The sequence below is a fragment of the Ovis aries genome, chromosome 7 (assembly GCF_016772045.2).
Source record: "Ovis aries strain OAR_USU_Benz2616 breed Rambouillet chromosome 7, ARS-UI_Ramb_v3.0, whole genome shotgun sequence".
Classification (NCBI taxonomy): Eukaryota; Metazoa; Chordata; class Mammalia; order Artiodactyla; family Bovidae; genus Ovis; species Ovis aries.
In genome coordinates this window covers 83,946,874-83,965,577 of record NC_056060.1, presented here as the reverse complement: position 1 = coordinate 83,965,577, position 18,704 = coordinate 83,946,874, and the positions used below count along the sequence as shown (strand labels likewise).

General features: G+C 52.5%; 1 protein-coding gene across 3 annotated transcripts in view; it reads left to right on the top strand.

Moving 5' to 3' along the window:
* The window catches only part of LTBP2 (latent transforming growth factor beta binding protein 2), a 111,945-nt gene that overhangs the window by 18,799 nt on the left and 74,442 nt on the right, over positions 1–18,704 (top strand). For all 3 annotated transcript variants that reach the window (XM_042252771.2, XM_027972022.3, XM_042252770.2), the window contains exon 3: positions 4,388–4,634. In XM_042252771.2, the coding sequence (XP_042108705.1) occupies positions 4,388–4,634 (247 nt within the window). The remainder of the gene's footprint in view (positions 1–4,387; positions 4,635–18,704) is intronic.

Sequence of the window (18,704 nt, the reverse complement as noted above, 5' to 3'; positions counted from 1 at the left end):
GGAATGAGGATCCAACCGTGAAACGTGAAGACGGCCCAGCCTGCCACGCTGGGAATTTTCTCTCTTAAACTTCCCACAGTGCCGCATGAAACTGCCTCTCTGGGGGTGCCGTGGTATTTCCTTTTTCGCTTTATGCAATCCCCCCTGCCATGGGCGATTCTGCAACGGCTGAGCACTAGATACTTCAGTTTTGAAATCTGTGCCCGTTTGACTTAGGAATGTTTTTCACGGTCTCCTTTAAACAAAAGGCACATGACCGCTATGGCCCCCTCCTCCCCCAAGGGTTCCAAACCTTTGCATTTCACACACCAGTAAATATCCAAAAACATCTTATGTACCAAAGTACAGTAGCCAGCTTTTCATTTTGCCAAGTGAGGATATTAGAAACACCATTTGCCATCACCTTTAACCACTTCAAAGACCATTTGAACACCAGAAAAGGAGGTAAGATATAATCTTAAAATAAAAGACACTTAATTTTCTTTTTTATTGGAGTGTAGTTACCTTACAGTGTTATGTTAGTTTCTGCTGCGCAGCAAAGTGAATCAGCTATCCGTATACATCTCTCCCCGCTTTTTTGGATTTCTTTCCCATTTAGGTCACCACAGAGCGCTGAGTACATAGCTCCCTGAGCTGTATAGCAGGTTCTTACTACTTATTTATTTTATACATAGTATCAATCGTGTATATATGTCAACCTCAATCTCCCAGTTCATCCCACCGCCCACTTTCCCTTTTGGTATCTATATGTTTGTCCTCTGCATCTGAAAGACACTTTTTCAATGGGGAAGAAAATAGCATTATAGGAAACACAAGAAACTGTTTTGTTTTTATTGTTTTATGGCAGGTCGGTAAAAACTGACCTCAGACTGTTCCCCTTCATGGACAGGCACTCGGAGCCATCATTTGGGACCAATTGGGGGTGGTTTTGGGGGGAGAGAGGAGGGAGGAGAGGAGTTTATGCTCCAATCCCATAATGCAGATGCTCAGCTCAGAGCAAAACACTGTAGTGAGGGAATCACTACCTGCAGAGACTTGAGAAGACAATGAAGAGAAGGATGCAAATGAAGTTGGTGAGACCTGGCTCACAACTTCTGAAATCATAGCACTTGTTTCAGGAGGACCTTTCTTAGCTGACCTGGCCTCTGTGCTGTTTCAGAAATGACTGGTCCAGAAAGGTTATCTTTCCAAATGGGTTTTTTCTGCCAACACGTCTGGCTGGTTTGGAAGCCTTTTAGAACTTTTATCGACCACAATATTCCATGCATACATACATGCCAGTTTTATAGTTTCCCCCAGCCACCCACTTACCGTGAGCTGTTTGTTCATCACACCAACCAAAGTTTGCCAAGCCTGGTCCTTGTTGAAGACCTAACTGCCTGGTGGCAAGGGGCTTCCGTGGTTTTGAGACCACCATGGGGCCAAGCTTCCTCTACACAGAGAGCAGTCTCATTGTCTTTGTATCCCTGGCACCCGATCTGACCCAGAGAGGGTGCTCACTACATGTCTGTGGATGTATTGGTGAATGAGGCAGAACCAGGGACAGGTGAGTCACAGGGAAGCACAGGCTCAAACTGCAGGATGTGGGGTGGTGGATTTTTAGAGAGTGAAAGATCTTGTTGTTAAAGTCAAGGACGGGCCATCCTTGCAGCCCAGGAGGGGAAGGACAGAAGCTAGACTGGATTCGAAAGGCTCTCTTAAGGGCAAAACCCACCCACGTGGAGGTGGAATGGAACCGGAGACTGGGAAGGGCTGTGTGACCTTTCCCTCCCCCCGCCAGGCTTGGCCAGCAGAGAGGTGTGGGTGGATCTGAAGGGCTAGGAGTAATGTAGCGTCTGTGGTCCACATGGGAAACCACTCAAGCCCTCCCTTTCTACTCGAGCCCCAAGATAAACCAGGGCTGACCCCTGTCCTGTGCAAACCTGCTTCCGCAATGTTCGCTGGTCCTGGTTTGGCCCCAGGCAGCCTGTGTCTCTGGTGGTGGTGGTGATGAGGGCTTGGCGGTGGTCAGGTGGGGGCTCGCTCCACTTGGGCAGGTGGAGGGGCAGCCAGGTGATAGGCCCAAATCCTGGTAAGGTGGCAGTTTGTGTTTGGAGAAGTGCTCAGGGTTACAATTCTCTCGCACAGAGTGCTTACCTGGAGGTCTGGGGCCTACCAGGAACAGATGCCCAGGCACTGAGGAAAATGCTCTTGCCTTAGGATCTAGCTCATGCTTGGGATCCTGCAGTGAGACCTGATATTCCCTTACTTGCTCCTGAGTAGGGAAGCTGCCCTTGGCTTACACTATGCCCAGTCTATTCACCCTTTGTGCCTCTGGTCAGCGTCACCACCTCCAGGAAGCCTTCCCTGACTTTCACTTCTTGCCTCAGACTGGGTTAGAGGCTCTGGTCAACACTTATCACATGCCCTATGTCCTGGCTTCCACATGAGACAGGACACTCCCTGAGAGAGGGAGCCGCTTTACCATTGGCCTCACACCTAGTGAGTGCTCGGTGAATGTTCACTGAGTGAACGCATGAGACTGGTAAACATCCTCCCTCTATCTCAGACTGACTGTGTGGGCTTTGGAGAGGGATGGCTCTGGTGGTCTGAGGTCTCTACCACCAGAGCTGACCTGGGATGCAGTGTCCCGGGGCAGGGCTCCCAAGGGTGCATTCAGTAGCTGACTTAAGGCCAACAAATCCCTTTTGTTGTTTCATCATCAGCTCAGGGCCAAGGTTCAGAGGTGGGTCAGCCCTGCTGGGAGGCAGTGGGGGTGCAGGGAGCCTGGGCTTTTCAGTCAAACGCACCTGGCTCCTCCATCCAATACAGCCTGGCTGGGTGACATCTGCACGTCTTTTAATCTCTCTGAGCTTCAGAGGCATTATTTGTAAAATGAGAATCACAATCCCACTTGCTGTATAGGATTGTTTTAGGCTTAAATGAGACAGTGTATTGGAGAAGGCAATGGCAACCCACTCCAGTACTCTTGCCTGGAAAATCCCATGGATGGAGGAGCCTGGTGGGCTGCAGTCCATGGGGTTGCACAGAGTCGGACACGACTGAGTGACTTCACTTTCACTTTTCACTTTCATGCATTGGAGAAGGAAATGGCAACCCACTCCAGTGTTCTTGCCTGGAGAATCCCAGGGACAGGGGAGCTTGGTGGGCTGTCGTCTGTGGGGTCACACGGAGTCGGGCACGACTGAAGCGACTTAGCAGCAGCAGCAGCAGCAGAGACAGTGTATGTAAAGCACAGTGCCTGGCATGTTGTAAGCCTTGAATAGATACTGCTGCTGCTGCTGCTAAGTCGCTTCAGTCGTGTCTGACTCTGTGTGACCCCAAGTAGCTGCCGTAATTAAAGAGCTTCCCAGGTGGCTCAGGGAGTAAAGAATCTGCCTGCAATGAAGGAGATGCAGGAACTATGGGTTCGATCCCTGGCTTGGGGAGATTCCCTGGAGGAGGGTACAGCAACCCACTCTTGCCTGTAGAGCCTCATGGACAAAGGAGCATGGGGGACTACAGTCCATGGGCTCAAAGAGAGTCAGATATGACTGAACCGACTGAGCATGCACACACACTGTAATAAAAATAATATCAACTGTGTTGTAATGAAACATATGCTAGGAGTTAAGGAGGAAAAGAGGTGTAAGGGACAGTCACTGCACCTGGGAGTGCTGGTCATATTATTTAGGGATTTGCTGCTGCTCCTGCTAAGTCACTTCAATCGTGTCCGACTCTGTGCAACCCCATAGATGGCAGCCCACTAGGCTTCCCCGTCCCTGGGGTTCTCCAGGCAAGAACACTGGAGTGGGTTGCCATTTCCTTCTCCAACTGGAGTTGAGACACGTCCATAAAGAATCTATCACACATGGTGGGCAGGGCTTCCCTGATGGTTCAGTGGGTAAAGAATTCGCCTGCACTGCAGGAGACACAGGAGATGCGGCTCGATCCCTGGGCGGGGAAGATCCCTTGGAGGAGGAAATGGCAACCCTGACAGGCTACTGCCCAAAGGGTCGCAAAGAGCTGGACATAGCTGAGCATGAGCCCAGACGGACAGACTGACAGTGGCCCATCGGGCATGAGTGCTGTGCACCGTGGTTCAGAGGAGGGAGCAGTACCTGGAGGCAGGTCATCTGGGATGGGGGGCAGGGGGGTCTTGAGGGAACAGCAGGACTTAGTGGAGAGGAACGGGAGAGAGCCCCACGGAGGGGACACAGCACACACAGAGGCCGAGAGAAGAGATGAGGAAACCATGCCCGCAGGCCAGTCCCCAGCTGGACAGACCCCACACAGGGAGCACTACGCATGTGTAGAACATGCTGTCGGGGGTGCAGCTGGTCACGCAGTCTTTGACAGGCGGTCTGAACACAGCCGGGTGGCCCTCACCCTCTGCCTGTCTCTGCAGCCGTGTGCCAGCCACCCTGCCAGAACCGGGGCTCCTGCAGCCGGCCCCAGCTCTGCGTGTGCCGCTCAGGCTTCCGCGGAGCCCGCTGCGAAGAGGTCATTCCGGAGGAGGAATTCGACCCCCAGAACTCCAGGCCAGCACCCCGACGCTCGGCCGAGGGACCCCCCAGCCTGCGCAGGAGCAGTGTGGCCAGAGAAAGCACCACGGCCAGAGCGCGGCCCCCAGCGCCACAGCTGCAGCGGGCCAGGTAAGTCCCCTTCCTCAGTGGGCCCTCCCTTCTTTGGGGGAGGGGGGTGTGCAGCCTCTCTTGGGGGGCTTCTGCCTTCAGCCTATTTGGTGAAGACCTTGGTGGAGAAGGCCGGAGGGACTCTCCTCCCCTCCCCCAGCCCCACCAGAGGGGTGACAAACAGGTCTGCAGGTTTTGGGGTTGGCACAGGCTCTGGCAGACTGGACTGCATGGTGGAGGTGGGAGGGGAGCTGCTACCTTCCAGGTCCTGGGAGAAAGACGAGGAGGGCATATGCCTGGACCCAGGCTCTCTGCTTTCAAATCCTGGTTGCCACTTCCTAGGTGGGTGACCTTGGGCAAGTTACTTACCTCTCTGATTCCTCATCAGTAAGGTGGGGACAACGACAATGATGATAACCATGGAACTGTAAGGATTAAGTTCGTTAATAAGAAGAAAGTGTTTAGAAGGGTGCCTGGCACAGAGTAAAGTCTATAAATGTTTCTCCTCCACTTCCTTCTTTTTGACCTGTGGTCCGTGCGATGCGAGAAGGACTCCTCTGCCAGCAAAAAGAAACCCTTCGAGGACTTCCCTGGTGGTCCAGTGGTTAAGACTCTGCTTGACTGCAGGGGGCCACGAGTTCGATCCCTGGTTGGGAAACTAAGATGCCATATGCTGTGCTGCCAAATAAAAAAAAAATAAGAAGAAAAAGTTTTTAAAAAGCCACTTCAGCTCTCTTACCACCAGTGCTAGCAGCCTGTCTCCTTGGAGCAGCCTGAAGGAACATGTAGGGGAAGGCAGAAGGCTAAGAAGCGGGAAGGGGGTGTTCTCGGGCAGAAGTCCCTGGCCTACTTGCCAGCCAACCTGGCCAGACATTTCCTAGCTCAGGACAGGAAGTCTGAACTTCGGTAAACTGGTCCATTCTGGGGGCTGTGTTTTCTTTTTGGTTTTCAGGTTAGTTTTTCCATTTGCTTCCTACTTAGAAGTTCTTTCTGAAATGTGTGAACCTTGTCTTGCTGAAATCAGGGAAAAAAAGGATTTGCCCTCTCGGAGGAAGCTGACAGAACCAGCAGGAGGAGGCTGACCTTGAGGCCAAGTCCCCAGAGGGAAAGCTCAGGAGAAAAACGAAAGGAGCTTGAAGTTGTCCAGCCATTCTGAAGGGGGAGACCGGGGACAGATCAGGGTCTTGGTAGGGGTGTTTCGCCACCCAAGCGAGCAGGTGGTTTTCGAGGGCAGCCAGGAGCAGAAAAAAGCAGAAGGATAAACTTGGGTCAAGGTCTAGAGAGCATCAAAGTCAAAACCAGAACAGCCAAACTCTTTGGCCAAGGCCTTGGGATGCCAGAGCAGAGAGAGAGGCAGAGCTAAGGGCCAGGTGGACAAGGGAGGGGCACAGCGAACCGCCTGGGACTGGCTGTGACCAGCTGGGCAGGGCCTGAACCTTGTTCTAATGGGTCCCAGCTCTGGGTCCAAGATGGGCGGGCCTGGTGCGAAAGCACTTGGAGGAGCCCCAGGGGTGGCAGCTCCAGGGCTGGTCCTGGAAGCAGGGTGGAAGCAGAATCCTTCTAGCCGGGCTTCCCCCTGCCCCTCTCCCCGAAGCTTCTTTTGGCTTGTGGGATTTGTTCATGTTATAGTGCATTTATCCACGTGTTGGTGCTTGCTTGGCAGGTCATGCTGTCCCCTTGGACCCTTGAGTTGGAACTGTTTGACATCCCCTGTCCCATCTTCCCAGTCTCTCCAGCTCCTCTTTTTCAAAGCCCAGTCCCATTTCCTCCAGAAAGCACCCCCTCCATCGTGTCCACCCAGTTCTGACCTCCTGCAGCACATGTTTGGCCCACGTCCCTGGAGTCTGTGCCCAGTGTCTGCGATCAGCCTGTGCGGCCTGAGCCCTGGAAGTCAGTGCCTGTCTCAGGCTGGATGTCCCCACAATGCCGCCTTGCAGAAATCGCTCCATCTGCGTGGCTTTCTGTTGCTTGGTCCCAACTAAGAGTGACCTCACAAAGGGCCCACTTGGCCCTGAGCCCTCACCTTGCCCGGGAACCAAGGGTATCCCCGCCCCCGCTGCCGTGGGGAGGGGGCCACGCCTCCTGGGTGCTGCACTTCTTACTTGGCCTCAGGATGGTCAGTTCATTTGCTCCCTGGACCAGGAGCTCCCCGAGGGCAGAGACCACCGTGTTCTCTTTCATGGACTTGTCCATGGTGCCTCACATCGCCCCCGGCACTCTGTAGTCAACACAAGCTGAAGGAGAACACAGATGAGGAGCGATGCTGGGGAGAGGAGGAGGCTGGGAGGGAAGGAGGATGAACTCTTTGAGGCTTTGGTCCCTGGGGAGGGTCCCCCGTGAGCAGGAGGCAGTGGAGGATGAAGGCCTGGGGTGAGGTCTCCGGCCCCACAGCAGGGCTGTCCTTTCTGAGCTTCACAAGCTCCCTGGCCAGGGACTACTGTGATGTTTTTAATGAGCTACAGCCTCCAGGCCAGCACGGTCTCTCTCTCTCTGCCCTGGCGCCTCAGTGCCATGAAATCTGGGAAAGTCCGAGCGGCCCGCTGTCGGCCCAGCTGTGTTTTGCTTTGGGAGGCCAAGTCCCGCTTGCCTGGTGGTGTCAGACATTTCCTGTGAGCCTGGCCAGCTTTCCCAAGCAGCCTCTGGCCTCTCTCCTGATGGCAACTTGGACAGGCCTTTGGTGTCCAGATAAAGGTAGTGACATAAATGCAGTGGGCACTCTAGGAGGGCGGGGTGCAAAATGAGCAGGGAGGGGAGACACTCCAGGGGCTGGTGACGGCCGGAGGCTACCTTCAGGAGAGCAATAGACAGAGGCCAAGAGACTCATGTCTCAGAAGGAAGATGCGAGGGGGGGGGGTGGTGGGGGGCGCATAGGAGAGCCTCAGGCAGCAGGCAGCATGCCCTACGAGAGCCAGACGTGGACTGATGTTGTCCAGCTGCAGCCTGGGCTGGCTGCAGAGGCCCGGAGACTCCCTCTGAGACTCAGGTTCAGACTTCTTCCCCAGGCTGGGCAGAGAGCCTGCCCCACCTGGGGAGCAGAAGCCAGGCAGCTGGGAAAGAGCCTCATGAGACTTGGGGAAGGAGGTGGTTATGACAACCTAGGACGAGCAGGCCTGTAAAACAGTGCTTCACACCTGTGCTTCTCAGCCTGCAGTGGCATGTGACTCATGCTAACTTGTTATCATGCAGCCTCTGATTTGGCAGGTCTGGGTCAGCCTCTCTATTATGATCTCAAGTAATGCTAATGCTGTTGGTCCATGGACCCCCTCCCACCTTGATGCGTGAGGGTCTAAGACTGTACTTTGGATTCAGAGACTCCTGGAGTCCAGTTCTGGATTTACCAGCTAGCTGTGTGACATCTGCTGTGCTCAGTCACTCCGTTGTGTCCAACTCTTTGCGACCTATGGGCTGTAGCCTGCCAGGCTCCTCTGTCCATGGGATTCTCCAGGCAAGAATGCTAGAGTGAGTTGCCATGCCCTTCTCCAGGGGATCTTCCCCACCTAGGGATCAAACCTATATCTCCAGCATTTCCTACACTGCAGGCAGGTTTTTTACCCACTGAGCCACCTGGGAAGCCCTGGTAGCTCAGATGGTAAAGGATCTGCCTGCAATGCAGGAGACCAGGGTTTGATCCCTGGGTTGGGAAGATCCCCTGGAGACAGACACAGCAGCTCACTCCAGTATTCTTGCCTGGAGAATCCCCACGGACAGACCGTGGGCTCACAAAGAGTCAGACATGACTGAGTGACTAACACTTTGTGTGACATCAGACAAATATCCCAACCTCTCTGAGTCAACATCTCCTCCTAATAGGATTGCGAAGGGGAGGAAATGAGACCATGTGAGTAGAGCATTTAGTACGGTGCCTAGTATGAGCACTAATAAGACACGGGTTAGTGTTCAGTATGTGTTAACCATCAGTGGACAAGTTCTCTTTTCTATGGGGACTTGAGTGGCAAAAAGCAGGCCAACAACTGGGATGCCTTGTGTATGTGCACGTGCAGACCTGCTCTAGGGAGAAACCAGAGCCCAGCCCCAGCCTCAGGGGTGGTGTGATCCAGCAGTGGCATCAATAGTGGTTTCTGGCTGGCTTGGCTTCTCCACCAGGACCATTCTCACCAGCCCTATGGGGGAGTGGGGAGGGGAGGCATCATAGCCTCAGAATGGGAGGGACCCCCACGGGGGTTGCTTCTTGGTCTGGCCTGAGGACCTAGAGGCAGGGCCCTGGGGACATCCTCAGTGGGCTTGGTCAGCACTGGAGCAACAAGGGACCTGGGGGACAGTGTTGAGTAGGATGGGAGGGACCAGGGGAGAAATGTCTGGGGAGCTCTGAGCCCCATGGTGATGGCTCTCAGTAGACTGTTCCCTGAGAAGGCAGGCTTCTTTCCACTGTTCCTGCCCATCTCTCCCTCTCCTCCTCTTTGCACACCCTGCAAAGTTAGATGTTTAAAACAATGCTGCATGTGTGATCCTTCAGTTCTATCGGTCAGCCATCTGACATGGGGCTCACCAGACTAATGGCAAGGGGTCGGCAGGGCCGAGTTCCCACAGGCTCCGGGGCGGGGGGCCGGGTGCGGAGGGAATCTGTTTTCTTGCTCACTCAGGTTGTTTGTTGGCACAGTTCACTTCCTTGCAGTTGTAGGACTAAGGTCCTCACTTCCTTGCTGGTTGTCACTTGAGGGCCATCACATCTAGAAGCCGCGCACATTCCTTGGCTTGTTGCCACCTTCCTATCTTCAAAGCCAGCAACAGCGGGTGAATGCTTCATGTTTTAACTCTTCCCCTCTGCCTCCCTCTCCAGCTGAATCTCTCACTGACTCCTCTGCCTTCTTCTACCACTTTTAAGGGCATATATGATTACATGGGCCCCCTTGGATAAGCCAGACACCCCCCTCCTATTTTAAGGTCAGCTAATTAGCAATTGTAATTCCACCTGCAAACTCGATTTCCTTTTGCCATTTCATGTAATGTATTCAAAGGCATAACACGAGGGGACAGAGACCATGGGGGCCAGCCACACCCACACGCTGCAGCCTGTTCCAGCTGGGACCCTCCACCTGCAGTGTCACAGCTCCTCTTATCAAGGGCTTGCCAAGGCCAAGGCCCTACGTGAGTGATCTGGCCCCCAAACATCTCCAGCATCAGCTCTTACCACTCACTTACTCTGCTTCTGCCACACGGGCCAGTGGGTTTTCCCTGCAATATGCCAGAGATGCTCCCACCTCAGGGCCTTTGCACTTGCTGTCCCCCCTCCCTGGAACACCATGTTCCCTTCCTAGGGCTGCCATAAGGACCACAAACAGAATGGCTTAAAACAACAGAAATGTATTCTCTCACAGTTCAGGAGGGAAGAGCCCAAAATTAAAGTGTTGGTAGGGTTGTTCCTTCTAGAAACTCAGGACAATCTGTCCCACGCTCTCCCCCAGCAGCTGACGGCTCCCTGCAGTCCTACAAGCCCCTCGGCTTGTAGTTGCATCACCCTAGTCTCTGCCTCTCAAAATATGTGCTGTATTTTGTATGTGTGTGTTGGGGGGTGGGGATTCTTATAAGAATACCAGTCACTGGATTTAGGGTCCACCATAATCCAGTAGAATCTCATCTAACCCTAACTAATGACATCTGGAACCACTCCCCCCCCATAGCCAAATAAAGTTATATTCACAGGTTGGCAGTTAGGACCCCAACATACCTTTCGCGGGGCCAGAGGAGCACCCAATTCAACCTACATCAAACCTCTTCCCAGTCACATACGCACAGGGCTCACTTCCTTTCTACTCCAAGTCTTCCCTTCTCAGTGGGACTCTTGGCCATGTTTACCTGATTTTATTTTACTTAAAAATTTTTTTTCTTGGAGTGCAGTTGCTTTACAATGCTGTGTTGGTGTCTACTGTACATCAGAATGAATCAGCTATTGTTGTCGTTCTGTCACCAAATCATGTCTAACTCTTTGTGACCCAAAGGACTGTAACTCTCCAGGCCTCCCTGTCCCTCACCATCTCCCGGAGTTTGCCCAGGTTCACGTCCATTGAGTTGATGATGCCATCCAACCACCGCATCCTCTATCAAAAGGTTTCAGGGGTCAGAATCAGCTATATGTATACATATATCCCCTCTTTTTTGGATTTCCTTCCCATTTAGGTCACCACAGAGCACTGAGTAGAGTTCCCTGAGCAGCAGGTTCTCATTAGTTAAGAATTTCATGCTGCTGCTGCTGCTGCTAAGTTGCTTCGGTCATGTCCGACTCTGTGCGACCCCTTAGACCGCAGCCCACCAGGCTCCCCTGTCCCTGGGATTCTCCAGGCAAGAACACTGGAGTGGGTTGCCATTTCCTTCTGTGGATTTTATACATAGTAGTATATATATGGGGCTTCCCTGGTGGCTCAGCGGTAAAGAATTTGCCTGCAATGCAGGAGACCCGGTTTGATCCCTGAGTCAGAAAGATCCCCTGGAGGAGGGCATGGCAAACCACTCTAGTACCCTTGCCTAGAGAAGCCCATGGACAGAGGAGCCTGGCAGGCTGCAGTCCATGGGGGCACAAAAGAGTCGGACATGACTTAGCAAATAAACGGCAACAGTGTGTAGCTGTCATTCCCAATCTCCCAGTTCATCCCAGTCCCCCTTCCCCTCTTGGTGTCCATACGTTCATTCTCTTTGTCTGAGTCTCTGTTTCTCCTCTGATTTGAAACTGCACACCCCCAAACACTCCCTACCCCCTTCCCAACTATTCTTTTTCTTACCTCAGTAAAATGTCAGGCCCAGGAGGACGGAGGTTTTATCTCTTTTCTCTGCAATGTGTCTCCAGCACCTTGAACACGACTGGCTTAGAACGGAGTGGAGCCAGCAGGGCTGAGGGCAGCTCGACTCTCTCCCCATCATCTTTACTTCTCACAAACCCTGCGGTGGGTTCCCAAAGTCCCCATTTTGCTAACCAGGCTCGAGGGGTATGCTGGGCCTCTTAAGGCTCTTGTCTGTGGGGATAAGGAGGAAGGGCAGGGCCATTGGGGCAGCTCCTGACTCAGGCCTGGCTGTGCCACTGGGCACGTGTGGCTGTGTGTGCCTGCAGGGTGGGCAGGTGTAGAATTCACCTCCTCAGGAGGACCCCTGGCATCCTTTAACCCCATGTCTCCACTCTGGCCCCCCAGGGACTTCCTGATGTGTGATCTTTAACCTGCTTTGGCTGAGAGCAAGCCTGCAGACTTCCTGTAGGAGGTGCTGCCTCCCCTCGCCCCCAGGCCTCCTGCAGGGGCTGTAGGGACTCTGCCCCAAGGGGTGGTCCCAGCCACTGCAGCGGGGACCCAGGCATCCTTCCTAACAGAATAACAAGGCATTTGCCCAGGAGATCAATGACTGGGAATCAAACCAGGTCCCTGGGAACAGGGCAGCAGGTACAAGGAGGCAACCCCGCTGTGTCTGTGCTGGGAAAGCACTGGGCTTTGGGGTCCGGCAGCATTTAAACCCTAGTGTCCTCGAAAACTAGTCATGCAAGTTGCTTTACCTCACTGCAACTCAAGTTCTTCGAAGTGGGAACAGTGACGCCCATCTCTTGGGGTGGCTGTGAGAATTCCTTGAAATAATGCACAGAGTGATTAGTGGGATGTCCAGAAAAAATCTCTTAGCATACTTGCCTACTTCCCATGTTTATGACAAATCAGTGAGATACCCCATTTGCCAGAAGGAGTTTTTCCTCCAACCCACAATCTGGGCTTACAGGAGGGGAAACTGAGGCAGGACAAAGATTGACAGCTAGGGAGCGGGCCTGTCCTGGGGACCCAGGAGATCTTGCCTCTGGGCCAGGCGGAAGGCTTGCCAGGGTCCTCTGAGCCTGGCTCCAGCTGAAGCCGCCTCCTTCCTACTGCCTTCTGCCTCTATGGGCTCCAGCATCCCGCTACGTACTTCTGCTCCCTCCTGCGGGCAACACGATCTCCTGTTGGTCCTCTCTCCTTTCCATTCCAGTCCCCTGGACCCAAGATTAGTCTCTGATACACCTAGGACCTGATGAGAAATGGACTCATGCTAGGAAACCTTGGAAAAGCCCTTCGTCCTCCCCAAGCCTCAGTTTCCATATTTGTAAATGAGAAGCAACAAATGGATTTTCTTTGAGGTCAAGAGCTGGTGGTGTCAGACTCTGGCCAACAGCTTGGCCATTTTCTATCCCCTATAGTGAAATGTGCTTATTCCCCCTTTACCCACTCTCATGGTGGTGACAAGGATACACGTTGCCTTGCATCTGCTAAGGGCAGATCTTAGCTCTCCCTGACAGGAACCCTCCAGTCCTCCTTGGCAAGGCTGCAGCGGGTTTAATCAGCCTGCATCTTTTATCCTGCATCACCTGCTCCCTCAGGGCCATCAAGAGGCGCCTCTCTGCTCTGTTGACTCAGCCCTGCAATCCTGAGTGAGTCAAGTTTTCAGAACCTCCGGGGGTTGAACTCCTTCCTTCCTTTTCTTTTCTTTCTTTTTTTAGTGGTTTTTTTTTTTTTTCTGATTTGTTTTTATAACTCTGAGCCCCAAGCTTGCCCCCTAGGGATTTTCTGGAATTCCCCAACCCTTAGGATCATGACTATACTATTTTGAAAAGATTTAGAAGCAGAGTATGCAATTTGACTTCCAAGCTAAGCCTCTAACTAGTCTCGGACCTTGGGCAACCCACTTAACTTCACTGAGCCTCAATGTCTCTACTTGTAAAGTGGGAGGGATCTTTCTTTCCTTTCTGGAAGGTTGCGAAGATTAACTAAAATAATGTGGGTGAAAGATGGATTTGTGAACTGTAATGTGCCTTGCAAATTTACTGATTACTGCTGTTATTTAGCAGTCCTAGCAGCAGGCTGGGTTATTTCCTTATGCTTCCTATACATGCCTGAGTCGCATTCAGAAGCAGGCCTCCCTGACTACCTTTGTAAAGTTTTAACTTTTTAAAATTAGCCGAAGCCACTGGCCACAGCACTTGGGGATGTGCTTCACATTATGGCCTCTGTGCCAGCTACCCCACAGTTGTGCAGGGCACAACCTGTGCCACTGTGTATGGTGACCCTGAGCCTAGCTCTTTCCCAGAAGGAAGATATCTCCTATTTCCTTACTATTTAATATTGTAACCCCCCAACGTGAGCGTCCCCTCATGTGGTTCACTTTTTAATTTCCACATTACTTTCCATTTTCCACTTTCTAACAGAACATATAATTTACTTGTTATGTTTATTGTGTATTGTCTGTTTTTCCCCAAGTATAGTGCGAGCTGTTTTGTTCAGTGGCATACCCCCAGCTCCTGGAACGGTACCTGGCATACAATAAGCACTCAACAAACAAATAATATCTACTGAATGAACATCTCTATCACCATGTATCTTCTGCTGCTGCCTGGAGCCAAGAAAGTTGGTCTCAGGTCTCTTCCCTTCTGAGTTGACCCTCAGCCCATCCTCCGGCACGTTGTTGATCAGAAAGGGGCTCTCTCAGTCCTCCCAGCAGGTGGTACCTGCTCACCCTGTGCCCCTTGGCCTTGGGGGTCTGGAGCCAGGCAAACGGAGAGCAATGTTTCTCTCCTAAGGGTGGCTGGAGCGCAGACAGAGTAGGGCTTAGCAGACCCTTAGGAGTGCCAGGAGTCTGGTGGGTGCTGCGGCAGCTGTAAAAAGGTCTCCTCCCGGTTCCTTCTATCTGTTAGGCCTTAGAAGATTCCCATGAATACTCTTCCCTGGGGCTGCAGGTTTGGAAGAGGGGGTGCTCAGAGGGGAGTCTGTGGGAGACGCTCACTCGTGGGCCTCCAGCCAGAACAAATGGAAAGGGTTTTATTTTCCCAAGTCTGAAGTCACAGAAGCCCTGCTGCTGCTTTTTGAAGAAAGTAGAAGAGACCTGTGTCTCAGCTGAAAGCTTCCTTCACCTCCCTGTCCGCTCCGCCCCGCCCCCCCTGCTGTTTGCAGAGGGTTCTGGAAACATGGGCCACATTAAGGTTTCTGCACAGTCCTTTGGCACTCAACCCCTGCCAGCCCCACCTATCCCTGCCAGGCAGAAACTGCCTGGAGTAACGGGGTGGGTCTGAAGCGCTCTGTTTCCACCGCAGAGAGGAGGGGGCCGGGCTGTGTGTGCTGGATCTTCCAGCCCCTAGTCACACCCCAGATGTCTGTCACATCATAGTCTCTATGACAGGAACTCCAAGAATTGTGCAGTGCACAGCCTGTGCAGCTGTATGTGGTGACCCAGGACCTGGCTTCTTCCCAGGAGGAAAGTGACTCCCATTTCCCCCATAAAGAGTGTTGCTTCAAGGCAGTCCTCTCCAGCTGGGTTTGGCTGCCAAGGCCCCTCCTATACCTCTCCAAAAGGGAGGTGGACCTTTAGACTTTGTGGGGTCCAGATATGCACCTCCCCAACCCACACAAATACCCGAGGGCTACAGAGTTGAGGTCCATGGCTGGCCTTAGGGTACCTATGCGTGAAAACAAAAGGACACGGGCTCCAGGTGGACAGTCTTGCAAGGCTTTCGCTCTAGGCCCAGGGGGTCCGACAGAGGTCGCGGTGGGGGGGGGGCCGGTGTGCCTTCTCTCCAAGCAGCAGAGCCTGCACGCCTGTTCCTTCCATCAGGCTGGGCCCAGGGCAGACACTTATGGGTCGATGAAGAGGCCAGGCTCCAGCCTCTGAGTGCTCAATGAAGAAGGGGGCCCGGGGCCTTCTAATACCTCTTCATTCCCACCCAGAGCAAGTGGGTGGATTAAAGGAAAATGGTTTCTGCTTCCTGCACACTTCTCTTCCTCCCTCTCATACTGAAGCTTGAAGGCGGACATCTGACATAAGGGGGCCCCGAAATCTCTGATGAAGGCTGCCTGACCCCCTTTTCTAGGATTATCCCAGAGTCAAGGATTATCAGGACCTTCCCTAGGTTGGGTTCCAGAAAGGGTCTCCCTCCTGGCCCAGCCCTGGCCCCAGCTCTCTGCAGATCTCTGAGATAGGAGCTGTCTACCGCCTATTTGCCCCAGAGCCTGCAGCCAAGTGATGGAGAAAGCACCTTCCTCCTCTAATTCTCCTTTCATCATCACCACCAACAGGATCTACTGGCCCCTGCTCTGCTCCAGGCACTGTGTAGGTGAGCTACCTGCCTCTCCGGGTTCTCGCCACACCAAAGTCACCAGCTCAGTGACACGCGGGAGGTGGATGCTGCACAAATGTTTTTGTTGAGCCCAGCGAGGGGAGTACAGCTGGATGGGGTGCGAGGTGCACCCGTCTCAGGCGAGCTCCCAGGCACAGAGAGGCAGGGAGGCTCCCCAGTGCTCCCCACAGCCCTCATCCTAGCCTCACCCTGAGTGGGTATCTAGCTTTGTGGGTACAGTGAGGAATGTTAGGGTTCCAGTTGAGTGGGGTGGAGAGTGGTCCCCAGGGGCAAGATCTCCAGCACCTTAACCAATCCTCACAATGACCCACTGAGGAGGATACGCCCCAAGGAGGAAAGGCCCCAAGGAGGAAATTGACAGGAAGGTTGTGGTCAAGGTGACGTTCTAGCTCATGATGGAGTGGTGGTTAGGTTGGATCAGAGTAAGTCTTTTGTGTGGTATTAGAATGCGGTTTCAACCTTCATTCTGTGGTTAGGGTTGGGCTAGTGTTATGCTGGAGTAGAATTTAGGACTGTGGGTTTTCTGAGCGTGGCATGGTTGCTATTTTAACCTACCATTGACGGAGCCTTATTGAGTCAGCCAGCCCTACCATGCAAAGCACTCTACAAGCACCACTTCAATTAATACCCATACGGCACAGAGGTTAAGAGCATGGGTCCTGAGTCAGACCTCATGTCATCTGATTCTGTTGCTCACTAGCCGTTTGATGTTGTGCGAATCTCTTCGCCTCCATGAGTCGAAGTGGATAAAGTGCTGAGTCAATAACTAACTGCTCAATACATGAGAGCTGAGACTCGTCTGTAACAGTCAGGGTTCCAGCAGGAAACAGATGGCACACTCCAAGGGGGCAGTTTGATAAAGGGTCTATTTGCAAAGGCAGGAACAGGTCAGAGGAAACAACAAGGGAAGCAAAGTATAGGGAAGCCCTGAGCCCTGCAGGTCTAAGGGGCAAGGGGCCAGAGGTCACTGAGTAGCCACAGGTGAGGACCACAACAGGCCTCTGGCAGAGGAATAGAGCCCCCACCCCGCAGCCCCCACCCACAGTGGCCCATCAGGAGGGAACTAGAGGGTCAATACCTCCACTCCCTCTGCCTTCTTGCTGGGGTCCCATGAGCAAGACTGGAAGACAGAGTCCGCCTATAGGAGCCTCCCATAGGAGGAGCCTCCTACAGCCCAGAGTGGGGTGGAGAGAAGTCCGCAGGGACAAGTGGGAGACACCCAGCCCCTTAGCCCATGCTCACAATGATCCTATGAGAAGGTTACTCCACAAGGAAGAACTGACAGGAAGGGGCACTCCAGCCCCACTCTGATCAAGACTGGATCTCGTGCTCATGGCCATTTTGCTAAATAACTCAAGAGCAGGTGAACTCAGGCAAGCACAGAGCAGCCAGCTTGGTGTGGGAGCTGCTGAGGACTGGGCTTGGCGAGGCATTTTGTGTTTTTTTCAGAAAATTCCAGAAAGCTGGCGAGAGAGCCTGGAGGAGATTGTTGGGGCCATTAAAACGTTTTAATATATGCAGTTTCCAGCGTCTGTCTTAAAAAAGTAGTAACAACAAACATTTCAAGCTTGTGGCTGTACTCATAGCATTTAACGGACCAAAGTCCTCTAGGATTTTTGTTTGAAAGGAAAGGTTAGGGAGGGATGAAGCCAGAAGGGAACTGGAAGACAAGTCAGTGCTGTTTTTCACATGCCCCAGGGGAATGTCCTTCCCATCCGGTTGCTTTGTACGGAACTGTGGCTGCTCAGAGAACGTTGCCCTCTGATGTGGGTGTGTGTGTGTGTGAGAGAGAGAGAGAGAGAAAGGGAGAGACGCGGAGTGGGTGGAAAGCTGTACAGAGAGAACATGCCTCAAAAATCATAATGGAGATTTTTCAGGCTCTGTGAATTCTCCTTTTGAGCTCAAGTTTTTAAATATATATCAGATTTCACCTCTTGTCCGGGACGCAGAGGAAGTTTCTGATTTATGGGTCCAGTAGTTTTTCCAGTTATGCAATCTGTAAATCTGCCATCAGTTAATTAATTTGCCACTGTCAGAAAAGGCACTGTAAGCTACCCAGGTGGAAATCACTTTACCAAAGTACAGCGCTATTACGATAACAGCAATAAGAAAGGGACTCTGAAAATGTATACTTGTTTCCACTTGTGGAATTAACTGAATCGGTGTCTTAGCCTTCCCCCTCCAATCACTGGCATGCACACACGTGCGTGCGCATGCATACACACACACACACACACACACACACACACACACACACACACACCACACCCCACCTCTGGAGAGCAGCTAAGGAGGAAGATTTAAGCCTTGGAGGGCAATTTCCCAGAAAAGGATTAGAAAGGGAAAATGGGTGAAATGCAAAGTCATCCGATGACCGTGGTTGTACGACTGGAGACTTAGGACTCAGAGGGGTGTGTCTGTGCATCCGTCTGTCTGTCTGCAGATGACATAGTGAAGATTGCTAAATGATTTCCAATAACGAGATGTGAAAACACATAGTTTCTTTGTTAGCCACATAGCTGTGGTTTTGTGTCCGTGATTCATTGTGGAAGTGAGTAGCTGTGACAGGCATTTTGTGGGGGTTTTTTTCTTCTTTTTTGTCCTAAAAAAATATTTGTGAAAGGTCTAAAATTCAAGGAAGTCCAGTGCTTTTTGAAAAAAAAAAAATCCCCATTCCTTGCAAAATGAAAATTGCAAATCAAAACCTCTGGAGCTACCATATTCCTGCTTCCAGTTGGTCGCCCTCACCGCGGTTTCCTCCTGGAGCCTCAACCCCTCACTGCTACCTGACCTGTTCACCCAAGGGTGCACCCAGCCAGCAATGGGTGGGGGTTGCTTCAGAGGCCTCTGGAGGGTATCTGGTCCTCTGAGGGCTGGGGGCATCCTCTTGAGACCCCAGGCAAGCCACACTGTTGGGCACCAGGCTGATTCCACATTGCCTTCTTTTTCTGAGGTCCTTGGGTCAAGGTCAGAGCCCATACAGCAGGCAATAATAGTGTGTGAGG